At 37.0% G+C, this 20,871-nt stretch overlaps 1 protein-coding gene and 1 pseudogene across 13 annotated transcripts in view; one reads left to right on the top strand and one right to left on the bottom strand.

Moving 5' to 3' along the window:
- Positions 1 to 20,871, bottom strand: part of Bltp1 (bridge-like lipid transfer protein family member 1) — a 216,622-nt gene that overhangs the window by 72,673 nt on the left and 123,078 nt on the right. For 10 of the 13 annotated variants that reach the window (XM_039101992.2, XM_039101994.2, XM_039101997.2 and 7 more), the window contains 8 exons: positions 17,677 to 17,896; positions 16,821 to 16,979; positions 15,407 to 15,582; positions 12,626 to 12,801; positions 5,802 to 6,508; positions 5,159 to 5,404; positions 3,574 to 3,667; positions 1,717 to 1,767 (listed from right to left, as the gene is read on the bottom strand). In XM_039101992.2, the coding sequence (XP_038957920.1) occupies positions 1,717 to 1,767; positions 3,574 to 3,667; positions 5,159 to 5,404; positions 5,802 to 6,508; positions 12,626 to 12,801; positions 15,407 to 15,582; positions 16,821 to 16,979; positions 17,677 to 17,896 (1,829 nt within the window). The remainder of the gene's footprint in view (positions 1 to 1,716; positions 1,768 to 3,573; positions 3,668 to 5,158; positions 5,405 to 5,801; positions 6,509 to 12,625; positions 12,802 to 15,406; positions 15,583 to 16,820; positions 16,980 to 17,676; positions 17,897 to 20,871) is intronic. The other 3 variants (XM_039101995.2, XM_063281568.1, XM_063281566.1) reach the window with 1 other exon arrangement.
- Positions 9,045 to 10,154, top strand: Thumpd1-ps1 (THUMP domain containing 1, pseudogene 1; annotated as a pseudogene).

Raw genomic sequence — 20,871 nt, 5'->3', positions numbered from 1 at the left:
ATGTAAGTCTCTCTACATCTCCTTCAAAGCTGACAAGAGCATCCCCTGCAACTTCTAGTGTAATTTGATCAGTGCAGAATTATCATGGTGCTTACCTCTCTAGAGTGCCTTTATCCACACCAGAGTTTACTGATGTTGACTGAATAGCAATGAGCACTAGACCTTTTTTAGTTCTTTACCACACAGCAAAAGTATATGTTGAAAAACAATTTATCTTTCTTATTTTTCACATCTGTCTTTATAACCTATAGCAGCCTGACTAAATATCACTTGTATTTCATAAGTGGACATGTAAAACTTAATTCTCAATTTAAACTAAAAGTCAGAATAGAAAACTAATAGGGCTGATTGTGATTGCAGGCTACTAAAATATTCAGTGGAAATTTTGATGTCAAGAACTTAAAGATCTGTTCTGCTCTAGTAGAGGGCCTTATTTATACTGTAATCATATCAGTCTTATAGAGATCTAGAAGCTCTACCTCAGCCTCTACCCCCCGACCCTATCTTGAGCCTTGCTGCCTTGAACTGGCTCCAAACTTAAAAGAGAAGAAGGTGGAGGAGTTTAATTTACATAACTTGTTCCAGGCTGACTCTCTCAAATCAGTTTGCTTGAAATTTTCTACAATAGAAATGTGGACATGCTGAATGACCATAGCTACTTAGTGATGAAAGACAGAATTCCTTTCCCACTTGGCAAGTGTATTACACACGACTGTCTCTCAACAGAGATACTGAGGATGGAACAAGGCGGCCAAATGTGACGCCGCCGCCACAGCACAGACCACCTACTAGTTTTCCATCGCCGCCTTCATGGAGCCTTTCTAGTACATAATATCCAAGCCCATAGATAATTTCCTCACAGATCTCATCTTTGGCCACTAAAGCCATTCTCTCTAAAGTTAATACTGATTATTTTGTTAAATAGCCAAAGAACTCATAAATGAAAAGAAAAAATATTTCTAGGAACTGTCTGAGTGGAATTAAATGTAGCTGTTTTGCTTTTCTGTTCATAAAAAGACAATGTTACCTGGGCTATTTTTCAGAAGTAAAATTAAATTTTTACGACTTTTAGTTGGTCAGTGAACTGAAATAGAACATAATCCCAACAAATGACTTTGAAGTGTTGATGCTTTATCTATGGCATATTATAAATAATGAAACAGATTTCATAAAATATGATAATCTTTCCATCAGGAAACAATATATAGATCACCTACCTATTCAATATATTTAAAATTTATTTTAAAAATGTCCAACGACATAACTAATGCTAAGTTAAATGCTAATGTGACATGCTGACAGACTCATGTGGTAAACATCTATACACACTCAAGTACAGCTAACTGCACACATATGCAATGGTTTAAATTACAATATTCCAAACACAAATGCACACATAGTAAAAGCCATAGATAAAGCAACAAATTTCCCATTAAAACAAAATTATAAAGTTGAAACATGCAGATGCACTGTTAGTTTTTAAAAACTACTTATTAATTAACAAAAACTTACCAAGTGAAAAATTCCGTTATGGCATGAAAACATGCCCACAGAAGCACAAGAAAACAAAGTCTGTCTTACCTGCGAGACAGCCCTCACTTAGACTTGACTAATGAAACATGATATGGTTAGCTAACTGTACACATCCCACAAAGATAATATAAGCACTACACAACACAGTATTAATCACGAGCCATGAAAAAGAATAGGACATACAGAAATTCTTGTTTGGCTGTACTTGTAGGAGATGTAGGAAAATCCTCCAATCTACAGATGCAGATTCAAGAGAAAGCAGGAAGACAAAAAGGAAGCAAATCAGCATTCACATGAACATGAGTTACAGTAGGACTGCATATCAGGAAGCATTACTAATGTCCAGCCTAACATTTTCTTTCAAATAACTTTAAAACTATATTTCCCATTCTAGTTCCTTTTAATTACAGTTGGAAATGCTGAAGAATAAATCCAAAAACTGTTAATGAAAAGTCTTAAGACTAAGAGTTTGACAGTAACAAAGGAGTAACTTTTATACTTCAAATAAAGCTGATAAGAGGGAATGATAAGAAATATCAACTCTACATTATTTAAAACCTCATTTTATTAATGTTAAGTTCTACAAGCTGAGACTGAAGCCATTCTCTTAATAGGTGATACAGACAAGGAGATACAAGATAAAGTGAGCACTTGAGACAGCGAAGGGACGCTGGCTCAGAGTCAGTGGAACAGTCACCAACCTGCTGCTGTGACAGGTGCTGCAGATGAACATGGACTATTTTAAACAGTTTATGCTGATACTTTGACCTTTCTAAATCTCACTTCTTTTATTCCATAAAGTGAGATAAAATCACCTCAGCTCACAGAAGTGCAAGGAGGACTAAGTAAATGAACAGATATTCCATTCCATTCCTGGCCAACGGTACAGGTTTCATACATCCTGTTGCTTGTCCACAATGAATGAGAGATCTGTTTTAACCATGGGGATTTCCTGGTCCTTCTTTATTTTTTATTTTTTTAAAGATGGGATCTGCCAAGGAAGTGCCTATGAAATAAATTATCAATGATGATTCTTGGTAATGATCCTAAGCTACTTGGGTAAGAGTTAAGCCTGAGATCTTCTCTATATAAGGTTCTGGCCTGTTTATCAATATCTACTTGAAATGTTGCCCAAGACAGGTTTTGTATTATCCAGATTTCTAAAATATTGTGACTGAATTGTAGTTTGATCTAATAATAATCTTTAGAGAAGTAGTCAAATCTTCTGTGTAGTGGTTTGTAGCCTGAGGACTATGCTGCAGGACAACATTAGCACAGCATTAATTATATTATCAAAGAAGAACAAAGTCTCAAAATATGACCGTAACTATTAAAACACCTCTGAAGTTTCCAGATTCTTTCACTGTAATCCAGGGTAGCATGGGATGCAACACACAGCCAGCCAAAGCTGGTCTCTGATCAGTGACAAATGTTCTGCCTCATCTGCCAAGGGCTGGATTTACAGGTGAGCCACCATGCCGGGCTCCATGAGTCTCAGTTTACTGTAACAGACTTCAAAGCCTTTACTGTTACATTCGGAACATGCTAAATGACAAATCTGAAGCCGAGGAGAACAATGGTTACTGAATGTAAAATTAATAGAGTTTTTATTCTTTTTGATTTTAATTAGCAATTTAAATGACAGGAAAATTAGCAACTTACATGCTAAATAGAAATTTGTACTAAGATTACTTTTCTTGTAAGACAATCTCACCAGATACTAGACATTGGGCAATTTTTTTAAATGAGAGGGGGTGAATTTAGAATAGATAGGGGTGGGGTTGGGGATTTAGCTCAGTGGTAGAGCACTTGCCTAGCAAGCACAAGGCCCAGGGTTCGGTCCCCAGCTCCAAAAAAAAGAAAAAAAAAAGAATAGAAGAATAGATAGGGGTAACAAAATCAATTTTGTTTTTCCAATTGTATCTAGAAACACTGTATAAATCTCAAAATTCACATAGTATGAGTTCATTCAAGGAATTCAAGTTATTTATAAATTGTAACAAGGAAGTAAAAGAAAACAGTAAAAGTAAATACACTTACTGTATATTTGGTGTGATCCCTTCAAGTAGCACAATATTAACCCCACCAATGTGAGCAGTAGCACACGTCTCAGTCATCTTTTGATGTAAAACATCTGAAATATGACAAAAATAATTTGAATTCTAAAAGTAATTGTATCTTATATTAAAATTACTTTATTTGAAATATATTTGATGACAAATGATAACTATAAATTATAATAAAATGTGTGCAATTATTGTCAATCTACCTTAAGAAAATTTCTTCAGCTTACTGTTTTGCATACATATATGCATACAGCGTATGTCTAAAAGTAGAATTATGCAGAAATGAACTTTAACATGACTTCATGCGTTAAATAATTTACTGGAATTAAATGGTCTGTACAATGAATGCACTTTGAAAGAAAAAAAAGGGAAGCCAAATAAACTACTACTCTTGCTCTACATACTTCCTGTGATTTTAATATATTTATTACTTATAAATCTACATGAAATAAACATGTCATCTTGCCTGCTTTTCTTTTTAGCATTTTTTCATATAAATAAATCATATGATACAACTTGTAATCTTAAGCGGTCTTGGGGCTATAAAAATAATCACCAGCTCTTTAACATCAGTCATTTTCAAAGAATTATGACTTCTATTCTTTCTAGGTTTATAGAACTAGAATTGCTACACTGAAGAAGAAATATAGTTTAGAGACTATTGATAAAACCTACTAAACTTTGGGAATATTAAATCAATTGATTTAAAAGTGAATGTCCATTTCCCAGATTCTAACCAAAAGTATCAATGTAATTCTTAATGTTTACTAAAGTAATAGAAAAAATACTGGTTAATTTTAAAATGACTAAATTTAAAGAAAAATTTATTTCAATATTGCTATCTTTTGCCTTGTATTTGAGAAGTGATGTGTTTATTTTTTGCTCAGCATTTTATAATTTTTTTATTTCTTTAAATAATTTTCTTTAATCTCACATAAATTTTCATGTAAAAATGTTTCATATTTAGGGTATGAAACAAACCAGCTAAAGAAGAGTATTTAATGCAAAATTTAGACTTTATATACTGGATAATTATAATGTTAATAAAACAAGTGGTCATTCATAAGTTTCTTTTCTTGTACAATACAACAACCAAGAAGCAAAAGCCCGGACACACCAGGGATTCCCAGAGTTCATCCCATACTGATTTATCCACTGGCTTTAAACATTTAATTCTATACTGGAATTTCTGACACTGGGGAAATATTTTACAAGCAACTGCATCTGACAGTATTTCTTTGTGATACATAAAGTTTTGGAGCATATTCAAACAGATGCTCTCCTAGATTTAATGAACTATTATACTTCTGTGACCATTTTAGAAATAAATGGCATATTTTAATTACTCTAGGAAAATTTTATATCCAGTGATAGAATTTTTACGAAGTATTCAATTTTTAATAAAGATACTAAAAATGAGTATTAGGTTATATATTTCTATTATGGCAATAAAGAAAAGCAAATATTATACAACTTTCATTTTTCCTGAATTTTCATATATCAGAGACACATTTCTTTGAGCAAAGCAACATTACAGTATTAGAAAAGTGTTATTATACCTTTCATTTTTTCCTTGAGGGTAAAACTGCCATGGATTCTCTTCAGTTCTGACTCCATTGTCAGCCCACCAATATCTGCCTCTAGGTGTGTGCGGTTCACCATGCCAATCCCAAACACAATTAAAGTCACATGCTGAGGTTCAGCGGTCACCAGACTACGTTTTCTCTGTGTTTTAGTCAAGCTGTTGCTGTCTTGTTCATTCTCGAACACAACTCTGCATGTTGGCTCTGTAGGACTCCGAACACCTTTTTAGTAAATGTAAATGTATGGTTTGAGATTTGAAAAAGCATAGCACAAAGAACATTCCAAATACTGTATTAGCTTTCTTGGTTTTAAACTCTAAACTAGACTTTTCCCTCTTTAAATGATTCAATTAATTTTTTTCAACATCTTCCCTAATACCTACTGAAGAAAATGATCAATCTAGATATTTGAAATTACGTCTATCTGAATCCTTTAAAAGCAGCCCGTGTTAGGGTCAAGAAGGAAGCATGCTGACAGAACATCTGAATGTTAGCACTATTTTCTCTTTGGTGACGACCAATTTCTCTGCATTTCAATAATTTATACCATTAATACGGTGAACAGTCTTCTTAAGCATTCCTAAACAGGAAGTTTTAAATCATGAAAACGCTTGGTTACCTGCTGGTCCAAATGTTTCTGAGGATTTTTCCAATATCCCCGTTGGATCGGAGATAAGTGAATAGAAGTTAAGCAGTTTATACATATTCTGCCAGCATTCAGCCGACGGCTCACTTTGCTCTGACACCGTAATGGAATCCGAGTCATCCATATGAATGGTCATATGGTCCACCACATCTTTAGAGCCTTTCCTGGATACTTTTGAAGTTCTTCTTTCAGACCGTCCCAGTGAATTTTTGTTTCGGGATTCCTTTTTATTGTTCTCGCTGTTGGCCCGTTTGTTCTTGGCATTATTTACTCTGTTGCCACCGTTGAGACTCCCCCTGGAACTGCGGCTGAAGTCCGAGGAACGGAAATCCCGATGCTTCCTGGTTTTGAAGGTCGGTGTAGGGGAAGCGGACCCAGCTGTGTATCTGCTCAGTTTAATGTCTGTCTGAGTTGCCTTGATGTCATCTATCATTGTGCTGAATTGATGGATAAGACGGACCAGAGCCATATCCACATGCTGACTTATTGACTGGCAGGAAATAGTGAAGTTGCAATGGAAGGTGTTGTAATATCGTTTGTTGAGATCATGAAAGGAAAGGGCACTGGTGGAGTTTTGTGGAGTGCACACTGACTTTTCCATTACAACAGCACTGATGCTGAAGGTTTCCAGCATTAATGCTGGCTTGAACTCCAGTGGGGGAAGATTCACATGCCCTTGCCTAAAATGTTCACAAGGAAAGGCCGTTACTCCCTTTTGTGAAGAAGTGCATAGCATATTCTTACGCATTTACAAACACAATAACCTACAAAGTGAAATGTGCCATTAATCAAGTGAGTCAATATAAGTGCATGTATGCACTAGTCAAGTCTGTTAATGGGCTAGTAGACAGTCTTTAGTTCTTTTTGTAAGAACTCAAAATCAATTGTCTTCTATTAAAAAAAATAGGTTCAATAAAACAATGAAACATTTTTCCCTTGGAATCTAATATCACATCCAATAGTATGGAAATTTAGAGTTAGCTACAGATCAATGAGAACCAGTCTGTCATACTAAACAATTAATTGAATTTTCAAACTTAGTGTAATTCTATTTGTTCATTTACCAAGCTGCAAGCGGAAAGGAAAACCAACTGAAACAACACACTAAAATACCTATAATCTTACACAAAAATTATATCCCTTGACTTATATAAAAATTTTTGGTAAAAATTATATTGTAAACATTTTATTTTTAAAGGCACTCAGCTTCTATCAACAATAATAATAAAGCTCAAATAAATCATCATTTCCCTTCTTTTCTTCCATGTGTACTGTGAATACACTGCCACACAGGGCAAATGAAACATAGGCCGTATCTCAACTTTAAAAAAAGTCAGAAACAACTTTGATATTCCAGTTAAAAGTTCTAAATTTTTAACTAGAGCTATAATTCCTTACTTAATAATGGCATTTATTATTTGATTAAAAATATGCCATATTATATAGTGCAATATGTACAGGAGTAGACACTCACAAGGGGCTGACTATCAAAGTTCTGCATGTAGTTGTAGAAGGAAACATTGGATACTAAGAACCAGAACAAACAGAAGAATAAAAAGTTATAAAAATAACCCAAATAACAGAAGGGAGACATAACAAATCTCTAAGAAAAAGCAAACAACCCCAAAACCCAAAAAGTCTGAAATATGTAAGGATGACCAAAAGGAAGAAAAAAGTCTTAGGAGAGTCAAGAAAAGGAGAAAAGAGCTCTGGGCACATGCTGATGCTCTCATTTAGGGCGAGGGCTGCAGACGAGTTAGGGACTGGCATGGACACTATGAAGCAAAAGCTACCATTGAAAGTTAAAATATTATGTTCCTACACACACACACACATTTTGACAAATACTTTCAAGGTTTCAATTTTTCCACTAATTTTTACAAGTACTTTACAAGTTAATATGCCAAGTACATCTATGAGATACTGCATACTAATCTCTATGCTAAATGATTTAATTAATTGCCAAGGCTTTAAAGTCAAAATGAATGCTTATATATTACAATCCAAAATTAATGTACAATAAGTAGAAGCATAGTATGCAATACAACAAAGCAGTAAAGACTAAAATGAATGGTTGAGAAAAGTATAGTGTAGTGAGACCTCAGGAAACCAAGAGTTTAGGGAAAACTGCAAAACCTCTGAGCAGGCTGTCTATGAATGGGTTCTACGAGTGTAGGGCACTCAGAGTGCTGCTAGAAGCAAGAGAAAGAGGGATGTTAAGTTTGGCTAGAGAATAACAGAAAGGGAAGTGTGGCTAGGTGGGTGGGGTTTATACATGCACCACTTCATGGCATTTATGAAACCAGTAAAAGGCTGTATGTAACTAGTTTCTAATTATACAGATTTGCTTATCTACAAAATCTGTCTATATAAATGACTACATAATGTAGTTGTATGTACTTATTTAGAAGAAATATATGATGTATTTGCATGTGTGTTCCTACACATACATATATATTTATATACAATATTTTACATTTTCAAGATTTTTCCATTGTTTTACAAATACTTTGTAAGAACTCCCTGTGTTTAACAGAGAAGAGAATACTATTTCTGTGTCCCTGTATTATTAGAAAATCCTCACATAATTTGACCTCAAGTAAAATTAGAGCTTTATATTCTATAAATTATTCATTTATAAAAATGAATTTTATTAAATTATTTAAAATTTTAAATATGGGCCATTAAGATGGATTAATGCATGAAGGCACCTGACACTAAGTCTGATGATATCAGTTCAATTCTGGGACCAACGTGGTGGAATAAAACCGTCTCTCAGAGGTTGTCCTCTCACCACCATAGGAATGCTGTCTCATGCCTGCACATATGCGTATATACATGTACACACAACAAATAAATGTAATTTCAATTTTAAAAAATTTAAACAGAATATTCAAACTAAAAATCCAGTTTTCTTAAGTTTAAATTGTACACAAGTGATCTTTTACTCTTAAACCTTGAAAAACTGCAAAAAAAAAAAAACCAAAAAACAAAAACAAACAAAAAAAAACCCGAAAAACAAAAACTAAGACTTTGGAAAAACATTATCAGAAATGCTACCTGTGACCATATTTCAGGATTCCTGGCCAAGACAACAAGATACCCAAAGTAAAATTCCAACTTTCAAAAGAAGAGTCAAACCTATTAGTAGATATGAAACTGCTTATTCAAACAGTAAGAAATGTAAAACTTGAAGGAACATGGATCATATGTAGCATGGTAGCCCCCACCCAGCAGTCCCCTCCACTGGCAGGCGGAAATCGCGAAGGCAAAGCCCAGTTCCTGCAGGCCAAGTGGGCCCCTGTGAAGCAGGCGGACCGAGCAGCTGCAGCCCGGCCTGCAAGGCATCCTCATCACCTGCTACACCAAAGAGCGCAAGTGCATGGAGGAGGCCTACAGCCTTCTCCAAGAGTACAGTACACCATGTACGGACCAGCAGCCCTATGGAAGTGAGGGAGAAGACGATTGTACCAAGGCTGCCTTGAAAAAAGAAGCTGGTGACATTAAGGCTTCTACAGAGAAGAGGCTGAGAAGATTCTAATCAGTGGAGAGTGGTACAAATAATGTAGTCTTCACCAGGACACTTGGGATAGAACCTGAGAAATTAGTGCATCACATTCTCCAGGATATGTACAAAACCAAGAAAAAGAAGACATGGGTTATTCTGAGAATGTTACCCATTTCAGGCACATGTAAAGCATTTTTAGAAGATATGAAAAAATATGCAGAATTCTAGAACCCTGGTGTAAAGCCCCAAACAAAGGGACATTTCACATTGACTTATTGACTGGCAGGAAATAGTGAAGTTGCAATGGAAGGCGTTGTAATAGCGTTTGTTGAGATCATGAGAGGAAAGAGCACTGGTTGTATACAAATCTCGAAATAATAGCCATATGAATAGAGAAGTTATTAAAGAGGTGGCAGGAATAGTGGGCAGCCTCAATTCAGATATCAAAGTAGATCTCACTAATCCAGAATACACAGTGGTAGCAGAAATCGTCAAAGCCGTGTGAGAAAGATTATGTGCTGCTCAGAAAATACAACCTCCAAGAAGTAGTGAAGAGTGCAAAAGACTCACAGCCTCCCCACGCTGGGAAATGGCAAAGAAGCAACCACTTACTAAGGAACTGCATAGTAAGTTCAATCAAAGGGATCCCCAGAAGGGAAAAATAACCAACAGGCGACACCAGACAGTAGAGAGGAGCTGGGGCAGACTGGGCCAGGGTCAAAAAGGGTCTGGAACCCAGGAGTGGAGGAGGAGCTAAACCTGAACCTGAAAGTCAAGTCTCAGAAGGACCCAAGACCAATGAAAATGAGCTCTCCTAGGTCATTCTCTGGGAGGTGGTCTCAGCCGTGAAATTGTGATAAGGTATTTTGACTTTTGTGTGCTGCTCAATGCTGATCTAACAATCCCCCTTGTCAGTTTTGTTAAAGCCCTTCCAGGCCTGCCTGTCAGTGTGCACAGACCATGTACTGGTTCCTAGGGGAGGGCACCAGGAGGATGGATGGTGTTGGCCTCGCCTCCTCATTACTCTCTCTAGTTTCCTCTTAAGCCAACTGATGTGGAACTGAACAGTGTCTGAGTGGGAAATGAGCAGGACACTGAGGAAGGTGTGTTCTGTGGCTCAGCTGTCCCTGCCGTTCCGTTATACACATAGAGAAGTGCCATTGTAGATTATGTAGGAATCGTTTGGAGATGCTTCTTTTGTTTTTGTTTTTGTTTTTTTGTTTTTTTGTTTTTTTAATGTTAAGAGCAAATCTGACGGCTCATTGCTCCAGGTTTTTTAGAGAAGGTGTGAGGTAGAAGAGGATTGCTCTAGGTATAGACCCGTGGGTGTTTCTGATAAGGTTAGGGATGAGGAGTCACTGTTGGGTCACTTTCCTAGTACAAAGACCAGGAAAGAAAGCCACTGTACCAGGGTTTCTCTGGACTTGTATCCAAGCTGCACTGTCAGCTTGTGGTGCTTTCAAGTTCTCCTCACAGGCAGAGAGAGACTGGAAGGGTAGAAGGGACCAGTGACTGCTGTAAAACAAACTATCCAGGTGGGGACTCTAACATCAGGCTGGGAAATGGGTTTGTGCTTAAATCTTAATACCCGATAGGAAGTAGTACAAATGATGTTAAGCTGGTTAGTGACGAGCTAGTGACATGAGACTATATACTTCATGTCACACAGCTAGAGGCTTGCTTGGTAAACCAGACCAAGGAGATATGCATTCCCTTACTGATATAGACGGGGCTAGACCATCCTTGCATGTTTGACATGTTAACTCCGGTGTGAGAGTGAAACCATCTTAAAAGGTATCACTTAGTATCACTTAGGGGGAACAGATCACGGTGCCCTCTTGTAGCTTGCTCCAAGACAGAGGGACTTTTCTTTTAATAGACTATGACAAAGGACCTGAGGATAAAGTACCGTTTGCTCAGACAGGAAGTTCTGGAGCTTGGCAAGTCGCTGCACTTGAGAGTTTGATCTATACTTTGCTGTGATTGCTTTTTATTTGTTCCCACGGAGTCACAGGTGTGACTGGCTGTTTGCCAGGTGTACAGTGCTGTGCTCTTGGGATCTAAGTTCCCTCGCTACTTTTGCTCTGCTTTCAGACTGGCTGACTTTGTTGTCACTGACTTCTCCGTGTGCTAGTTTACAGGTGATCGCAGGGTAGGAGCTTACTGGTCAGTTTAAACCACAGCAGATAAGACAGAAATAAAGACGCAGAAACCAAATCCCTGTGCTGAGGGCCAGCATGCCCGTCCTGCTCTGCAGACAAAGGAGTTAAGCCTGGTCCTGTAGGACACGTTTCTCCAAAGCCGAATACAGCTTTCAGGTATTTCTACTGTATTTTGTTCTTGGTACAGCTGGACTTTCAGGTTTTCAAAGTTACTGATATTTTTAAAAAATAAAAATGAAATTTGTATTATAAAAAAAAAAGAAATGTAAAGCTTACCCATGAAAATAGAGAATGGCAGTAACAGATAATTCATAGCTTTATCTGTCATATGTTGCATATGTTTTCCTATATATTTGTTTCTTAGGGCTATGCTCTCAATATGAATTTTACTCTATCCCTGTATAAAAAAATGTTGTCTGAGGGGCTGGAGACGTAGCTCAGTGGTTGCTATGCAATCGTGAAGACTGACACCTGGACCTCAGCACTCATTTAATAAGCTAAACATCCCATGAACACCTATCCACCCAGCTCTAATGGGAGTGGAGGTAGGAGGCTTTCTAGGCCTTGCTAGCTTCCAGCCTAGCAAAGAAGAGTTTAGCCTAAGGCTAGGGAAAGGCTGTCTCAAAGTAACAGGGAGAAAATGTTAGAGATGAATATGGTTCCCATACATATGTGCAGGCATATATACAAGCACACAAAGTAAAAATACATAAAAATGTCTGACACCCTCTTCCGGTCCGTGTGCATGTGAACACCCCACCCCATACATATATTTATGCATATAATCACAGACATGCACGCATAGAGAAATATATCCATACTTACACAAATATGCTAAAAGTCAACTCTAAAGGTATAAGTGCAAAGATTAAAACCACAGAAACAATAAAACTCCACTAGTGAAGTTAAGCATATAAAATGCCGAGTGCACTTACCAACAGATATACTTCAGCATACCTCATGCCCATTCTATGAAAGTAGGCTGAAAATACTGCTTGATCCATTAATAAAATCAAAAAGCTATTCATAATAAAATATAATCATTACATTTATTAACTGGAAATTATCTTCTCATTGTTACTAAAATTATAATTTTTGAATAAAATTTTATACAATATGACAAATACCTTCTTGCTCTTTTGCCTTTTCTGTCCTTAGCTGTGTCTGAATCTACAATGTCCGCTCTGAGGCAGTCTAAAGTTCCTGAAAATGAAAGGTGCTCTCCAAAGTACATCCGGTAACAGAGGGGCATGGTGTCCTGCGACTGGATCCCTGTGTGACTCAGAAGAGGCTTAAAAACAACCTGGAAGATAGCAAGCAACAGCAGTAACACAATTGATTGTTTACTGATGACTCTGTTCTTATTCTTATTACCACAAAATGAAACAAAACCAAGAGACGTCATAATTGTTTTGACAAAAATAAATAAATAAAAAATAAATCAATTGCCCTATAATTACTCTGAGGGTAAAATAATTAGATTACATTCATTTGTGCTTTTTAAAAAGTCCACAGATACCCATATATTTCTATTAAAAAACAAAACTGGTACCCGACCTGGCCGCCCAAGCCTATTACCATAGCTAACAGAGAAGCTAGTCCCAAAGAATGAGAATGTAAGCTCCAACCCAAGGAACTTAACTACACCCAAAAGCATAGGAAATATATTTCATACCAGCACAAACAAAAATAGGGACACACACACACACACGTGCACACACATACACACACTACCACCACCACCACCACCACCACCACCACCACCACCACCACCACCACCACCATCAAAATAACAGGAATTAACACTCATTGGTCACTAATCTCTCTCAACATCAATGGACTCAATTCCCCAATAAAAAGACACAGGCTAACAGAATGGATATGAAAAGAGGTCCATCAGTTTGTTGCATACAAGAAATATACCTCAACATAAAAGATAGACATTAACTCAGAGTAAAGGTCTGGAAAAAAGATTTTCTAAGCAAATGGACCCAGGAAGCAAGGTGGTTTGGTCATTCTAACATTTTACACAATAGATTTCCAACCAAATTTAATCAAGAGATAGGGAAGGGCACTTTATACTCATCAAAGAAAAAATCCTCCAAGATGTCTTAATTCTCAACATCTCTACCTGAAATGCAAGGGTACAAACATTTGTAAAAGAAACATTGCTAAAGCTTAAATCAAACACTGAACCCACACATTAATAGTGGGAGACTTCAACACCCTACTTGACAATGCAAAGGTCATCCAGGCAGAAACTAAACAGAGAAGTAATAGATCTAACTGACCTTATGACTCAAATAAACCTAACAGATATCTACAGAACATTTCACCAAAATGCAAGAGTATGACTTCTACTTAGCACCTCATGGAACCTTCTTCAAAACTGACCATATACTCAGTCACAAAACAAGTCCCAACAGATCACAATACTACCTAGAGGACCAGGAACCAGAGGATAGATGGCCTAAAGACTTAGTATAGAACCAAACACGACTAGCAAACGTAATGAAAAATGAATGAATAGGAAGTCAGTGAAATGACTTCTCATCATATTTTGTTATATGCATAGATTGGGCCTAGCAAAACTGTCATCAGAGAGGTGTCACCCAGCAACTAATGAAAAATGATGCAGAGACACATAGCCAAGCAGGCAGAACTTGCGGAATCCTGTGGAAGGAGGAGAGGAAGGACTGTAGGACCCAGAGTGGTGAAGGCCACTACAATAAACCCACAAAATCAACTACCCAGGGCTCATGGGGGCTCACAGAAACGGAACCTCCAACCAGGGAGCCTGTGTGGGAGTGTCCTAGGCCTTCTGCACACACGGTATAGATGTGTTGCTTGGTGACTTACGGGATGCCTAACAGTGGGAGCAGGGCTGCCTCTGACTTGAGGGCCTGTTTTGGGACCCCTATCCTCCTACTGGGTTGTTTGTCCAACCTTAATAGAAGGGGAGGTGACCAGTCTTACTGCAACTTGATATTCCATGGCTGACTGATATCCATGGGCTGCCTCCCCTTTTCTGAAGACAAGAAGAATGAGTGGATGGGGGATTAGGAGGAGGGGAGGGATGGAAAACTGTGGTCAAGATGTTAGAAACTTAATTTACAAAAGAATAGGATAATGGGCTGTGAGGCATTAACAGCCTTTGCTCCTGTAAAACTCGGTTATTACCATGGGAAAGGAGAAAATGGTCTTTTCTATTACTATAGAGAGGGAAAGAAACAACTGAAGGAAACAGCAAGTTTCTGGTCCAGATGGGTATTTCATGAATAGTTGTAATCCACAGCTTTCCGATGTCCACATTTAGAACCCACTTTATACCCATGTCCTATTCTCCAACTTACCTTCTATTCATTCAAACTTAAATATATTTCAAATAATTTCACAGTATCTGTCTTTACTTTTGCGAACAACTTTTCCTAGATTTCACCCTCACTGATATGAACTACTGCAACAGTTCACACTTCACCTCTACTTTCTCCTCCTAGTCATTTGATACACTGCTACTCATATCTACATGTTTTAATTACTTTATTTCCTTATTCTAACTGTCTTTATTCCACTGTCTCCCAACTACTCCCTTAATAAAGTCTTAACTTGGTACAAGAGTTTGCAAAATATGATAAACTTTATCTTGTTAGACAATGTTATGGTCAATCTTTAACATGTAACAAAAATATTATGATGAAACTTTCAATTCATGATAACCTATTAGTTAATTTGCATTCATAATTAATCCAAGTGCTTCTAAAGGCTGCTCCTATTTTGCATGAAGGCTTTTACAACAGGCACAGAATAAAGATTTAATGTGAAATTCAGCTCCCCCCCTGCTTGATGGTGCCTGCTCTAAGCCCTGCTGAAGGAAGTGACATCAGTATCGGGAAAAGAGGCGAGCTCACCTGTGCATCAGCAAGCTGAACAGCAGGAAACCCTTGATTGGCTTCTTCTACACCTGCCACATCATCTTGACTAGTACTGTGCTGAGAATGTGTCCCATCCAGAGTATTCTGATCGCTAGATAAGACAGTGTTGAAATCTGAGGCTGAGGGTATTGTAGGAAGATTGGGTGCAACTCCTAACAAAAAAAAATTTCAAGAGTAAATATAAATCAATTGGAAACAAAAATCAGACGAAGGCATAAGAAGTCAAATTTAAAAGCAACTATATTGTAATGCCTTTATCAGATCACAGAGGAAAACAAAACAAAACCAAAAACAAAAAAAAAAAACCCAATAGTATGTAATAGTAATTATGTGCAGATGTGATCAATAAAAAATGATATTAAATTTTCAGAAAATAACTGCGATGTTAATACAAGAATTCAAGCCAGTTGATTCAAATGTAGAATTTCCTGACTGGAGAATCTTTGAAAAGTAAGTACGCAGGGGACAAGCCATAGGTGTTAACAGAGTTACACCCAAGCTTTCCTGTTCTTCCAGTCAAAGGACCCTTGATAGAGAGGAACTGTTCCATTGTAGTTCTCTTGAAATTTAAACTGTAGATACTCTGAACAACAGTGAAATCAGAACCAGAAAGATGCTGAGGCCTGTGGGATGCCATCTTTCTATTTTCTTCAGTCAATAGTCAATGGAGAAACTTCACATGTGGTTAGAATTCAGATCACTTCAATGGAAAAAGAGCTCAGTGAGCGGTTACAAATCAACCACTCTTCTAATTTCTATTTGAAAATAATTCTCATGTCTTAAATAACTTTTAAAATTCATTTATCTGCCTTTATTAAGCAGTACCAAAGTCTACTTCAATATCCTTCAATATTTACTAACATGGAAAACTTCAAAAATAGGAAAAAAAGGGCTGACATACTTACACTGGATACAGCCACCACTTTCTTGGGAACATCCTGCCATATTTCCTTCTATACATGCATGTTCTTTTAAAATTAATAAATGGCCCTGATTTATTTCTCTCCTTAAGGAAAGAAATTTTACTTTACTGTTCTCATAGATCTGATTACATATTTATTAACTATGAAGAGAACATGAATTAATAGTTATGATGTCTCAGAGAGAGCTAGACAGATTCAAAGTATTTTCTGTATTGTAGCTGTATCATGTTGTAACTATACGTTTTGTAACCTGCCTTTTGTGTTATGAATGTGTAATCAACCACATTAAATGTTTTAAATTCTATAAATCTTTTATTTGATATTATAATAATATCAAGTAAAAGTTCAATTTTTTCATTTTCTGAAAGAGTCCAATTTCATCCAAATGAAGTATCCTCTGAGAAAGATTTTGCTGTAAGTGTATGTGCCACTGAGGACAGATAAGTTAAAAATGATAACGGTCTTACCTGTCGGGAGGCTGTTGTGTCCTGACTTTGTAACAGGAGATTCCTGTACCACACTTCCACGATTTCCCACAGCATTTGACATCCAATTATAAAAACTCACAGATGATGGCTCAGATAACAAGGGATGCTCGGACAACATGTCAGTGGCTACTGTATTCCCTGCAAACCAAGTTTATGGAGAAAAAGATTATTAGTCACTTGTGTGCTTGCAGAAAGTCAGATTAAAATCTCTTTCTTTGAAAAATATTTTAAAGATTCATTTATTCATATTTTATGGATATAGGTGGTTTGCCTGAGTTGCATCTGTGTACAAAGTGTATGCTGTGCCTGTGGGGGCCAGAAGAGGACATCTGGATCCTTTGAAACTGGAGTTACAGATGGTTGTCAGTAGCTGTGAAAACTGACCCGAGTTGTGAACTCCTCTTCAAGAGTAGCTAGTACACTTAATCACTAAGCCATCTCTCCAAGTATTTCTCTCACTACATGACATTGGTATGTAGATCCTAAGGCATTAGTACAAAATTCATTTTTGTTATCACATGGTGATGATTTTGTATTCCTTAGACTCAGTATGTGTAGCTTGGCATTAGTAAGCACTAATTTGAAAATAAAAATAAAAGGCATGAAGAGAAAGTTACAATTCTGCTCTAAAATATTTTTTCAAAAACTAAGTAACTAAAAAGTTTAGTCATGCAATCAAGGTATATAATAAAATGATTTTCTATTTCTCCCACAAAAGAAAAATTAATTGAAAGAATTATTTTATTTTAAACTATGTGTGTCTGTACATAGTGAGCGAGAGCAGCTGCCTGTAGTTCAGAGGCGTGAGCTGGATCCACTGGAGCTAGCTAGATACCTGTTCTTGTGAGGGAGCTACTTTTCACAGCTGCACTACTTCTCTGAGGAGTGCCTTCCAGAAGGTTGTGCAGGCTTGGGAAGCTTCCAGTCAGATAGCTGAGAAGGCTCTCCTTCCTAGGACTCTCCTTCACTGGCATCCCAGCACGTCCAACGTGTACTGGAGAATCTGTAGCGGTGTCTCCACTGGTGTAACTCAGAGAATGATATGGATGAATGCCCTACAAATGAGCACAGGGCTGTTGGTTTTCCGTCTGAAGTATGTGAAACTGACTGCTAATCATTAGAACCTCCATAACTGTTTCCATTGCTGCTAGCTAGTCTATCCTTTAATACTCACAGTGACGTTGTCTACTAGGATTATTCAATCTCAAATGTAACAAAATAATTTTTATAACTCTGCAATACAATACTAGGGGCTACACATCATATTCAAGTATATTCCTTGAAGTAATTTAACAATGAATCATTGATTAATTTCTACAGCTAAACAAGAGGCACAGAACAGCATCTTAAACAAAATACAGGAAATAAGATGCTGGTTAATATCTGGGGGTGGGGGGCATCCAGGGCACCAGGACACAAGCAAGTCATTAGGTGTTAAGAACATGCTGTGGCTGTTTGAAGAAAAGGAGGAGCCTGAAGCAATTTCTGTTGTGGCTTAATTGTGGAACCAGAAAACTAATATCCAGAATCAATCTCCTTTATACACTATTCCATTTAAAACCATGAATCAACTTGTTACATGACTGATACCATCAAAAATAAGCTATACTTTCAGGGCAAGTATGATGGACTCAACAAAATCTCAACACTCAGGGGGCTGAGGAAGAGCATTGCCAAGGCCAGCATAATCTTCCAGTAAATCCTAGGCCAGCCAAGGATAAACAAAATAAACAAAAAACAGACATAAAAACACAGCAAATCTGAAGAAGGAAATGTTTGCCAGTCTCTGTGTTGGAGGTAAGCATGGACAACTGACAGAAAGAGGCTTTCTGACTAAGAGAAGGAAAGTAAGTAAGGATAAGAACACAACATATTCAAGTACATGAGACCACTCAGGCGTAAGAACAAAGTGGAAAAGGTCTATCCATTTTCATGTGCCTTCACTTAGATGGGGACAGAGGAAGGAGTCTCTCACCATAGGAAGTTAGAGTACTTAAAACATACTAAACATGTGTTATGCATATTTCATATTTTATCCCTTAAATGTTCTTTGAGTAGATGATTAACTTTGTTTCACAAAAGACAAATCAGTTTTATAAATAACCAAGCAAGAAATGTCAGATATTTTAATCCACGTGCCTCACTTCCACTCCATAATTCTTGATATTAGACTATCTTTGCTCACTGGCTTTGACTGTCACTGGTCTAGACACAGCTAAGAGTCCCTGGGGAGACAACCCAATGGGAAACTGTCAAGGCTGGCATAGCCTATGGCCATGTCTTTGGAAGATTGTTTTAACTGCTTACAGATGTGGGAATCTAGCTAGGTTGCCAGTGGTACTACTCCCTGGCCAACGGGTCCTGCACATTATAGAAGTAGACACAGCTGAGAGCAAATAGTCTCCGTTCACTATCAACATGACATGACTAGCTACTTGAGTTCCCATCTTGACTTTTTGAAATATGAGCTATCATATGATAAAACCTGTCCTTCCCTGTGTCACTTTTTATGAGTGTTTATCATAGAAACAAAAATGAAACTAGAATATTTACCTTCTAGCACTTAATAACACTTAATAGTATTTATTTATATAAATATTCACTCTATTCTACTCTTTAAATTCACAGTGCTTTTTGTCTACTAGGATTGTCGGGTCTCGAATGTTAAAAAAAATTTTTTTATCACTTCAAATATACTAAATATACTAAGACTAAATACTAAAAACTAACAAATATTTTAATTTGAAGGGCAATATGTACACAAAATAAAAACTTAAGATAAAATAAAAGCATAAGAAACTTCAGTAGGAAGTCCTATGTTCTAATCTAGATCCTTTCCCCAGTAGTTTTCTAGTTTCTCATCTTCCTATATTATTTATATGTTAAAAAAGCATACAGACTGTGGTGGTTTGAATGAGACTGGCCCCCAATAGGCTTCTATATTTGAATGCTTGTTCTGCAGTTGGTAGAACTGTTTGGAAAGGATTAAGAGGTGTGGCCTTGTTGGAGGAGGTGTGTCACTGGCGGTGAGCTTTGAGGTTTCAAAAGCCTATGCCATTCCCAGTTAGATCTCTCTTTCTGTCTCCTGGTTGTCTTAACAAGTAAGCTCTCAGCTACGGCTCCATTGCCATGCCTGCCTGTCTGCTGCCATGCTTAGCACAATGATGGCACAGATTATAACCATCTGAAATTCTAAGTAAGCTTCCATTTAAATTTTTTTTTAATAAGTTGCCTCAGTCAAGGTGTCTTTACACAGCAATAGAAACGTAACACACACACACACACACACACACACACACACACACCTATATTTTGCTATTAATTCAGTCCATATAAGTCCAGTGGCATCTACAGTTGCACATAAACATACCCCATTTTAGAAAGGGTTTGTAGTAGTCATTTATAACAGTTAACATAACTTATTGGCCCTCTAATGTTTAATTCTATTATGTCACATCCACTTTTTTATACTATAGTATAGACAAGAAAGCTCTAGGATCTATCTGATCATTTATGGTCACTTCCAGAATAAAAGTCCCTGACATAGAAATATTTTCACTTATGCATGGCACACTGTCCTTCAAAAAAGTCACAACCATGTAAACCTCTTATAAAACAATTCCCTCCAAGATTGGAGCTTTCCATTCCTACTCCTGTAAGTAACCCCAATAAAACCCACTGGTTCACCAAGTTGGATTCTGGTGGTATCTGTACTTTGGTCTGTCAGGAGTTCTCCATTTGGGGATGACTAGACGTGTGTAGAATCTCTCCAGGAAAAATTCTGTCATACAGCAATATTCTAATATTGTATGAGAATGACTGTTTTCTTTTATCTGCACATATAATAGCAAGTTTTGTTATCCTAATCCTATAGATAATATCTTTTAGTGATTAAAAATACTTCCGTTGTTTATTTGAGAGATATTAGCCCTTTTTCATGTGTTTTTGTTTATACTTTTATTTTGAAATTGAAAATTTTAATGTCAAAACTATTCTGAGGTTCAGTGTTAGTCTGAATGCAGACTTTGAG

The sequence above is a fragment of the Rattus norvegicus genome, chromosome 2 (assembly GCF_036323735.1).
Source record: "Rattus norvegicus strain BN/NHsdMcwi chromosome 2, GRCr8, whole genome shotgun sequence".
Lineage (NCBI taxonomy): Eukaryota > Metazoa > Chordata > Mammalia > Rodentia > Muridae > Rattus > Rattus norvegicus.
Note: the sequence above shows the minus strand (reverse complement) of the source record. Positions and strands in the feature narration are given on the sequence as shown.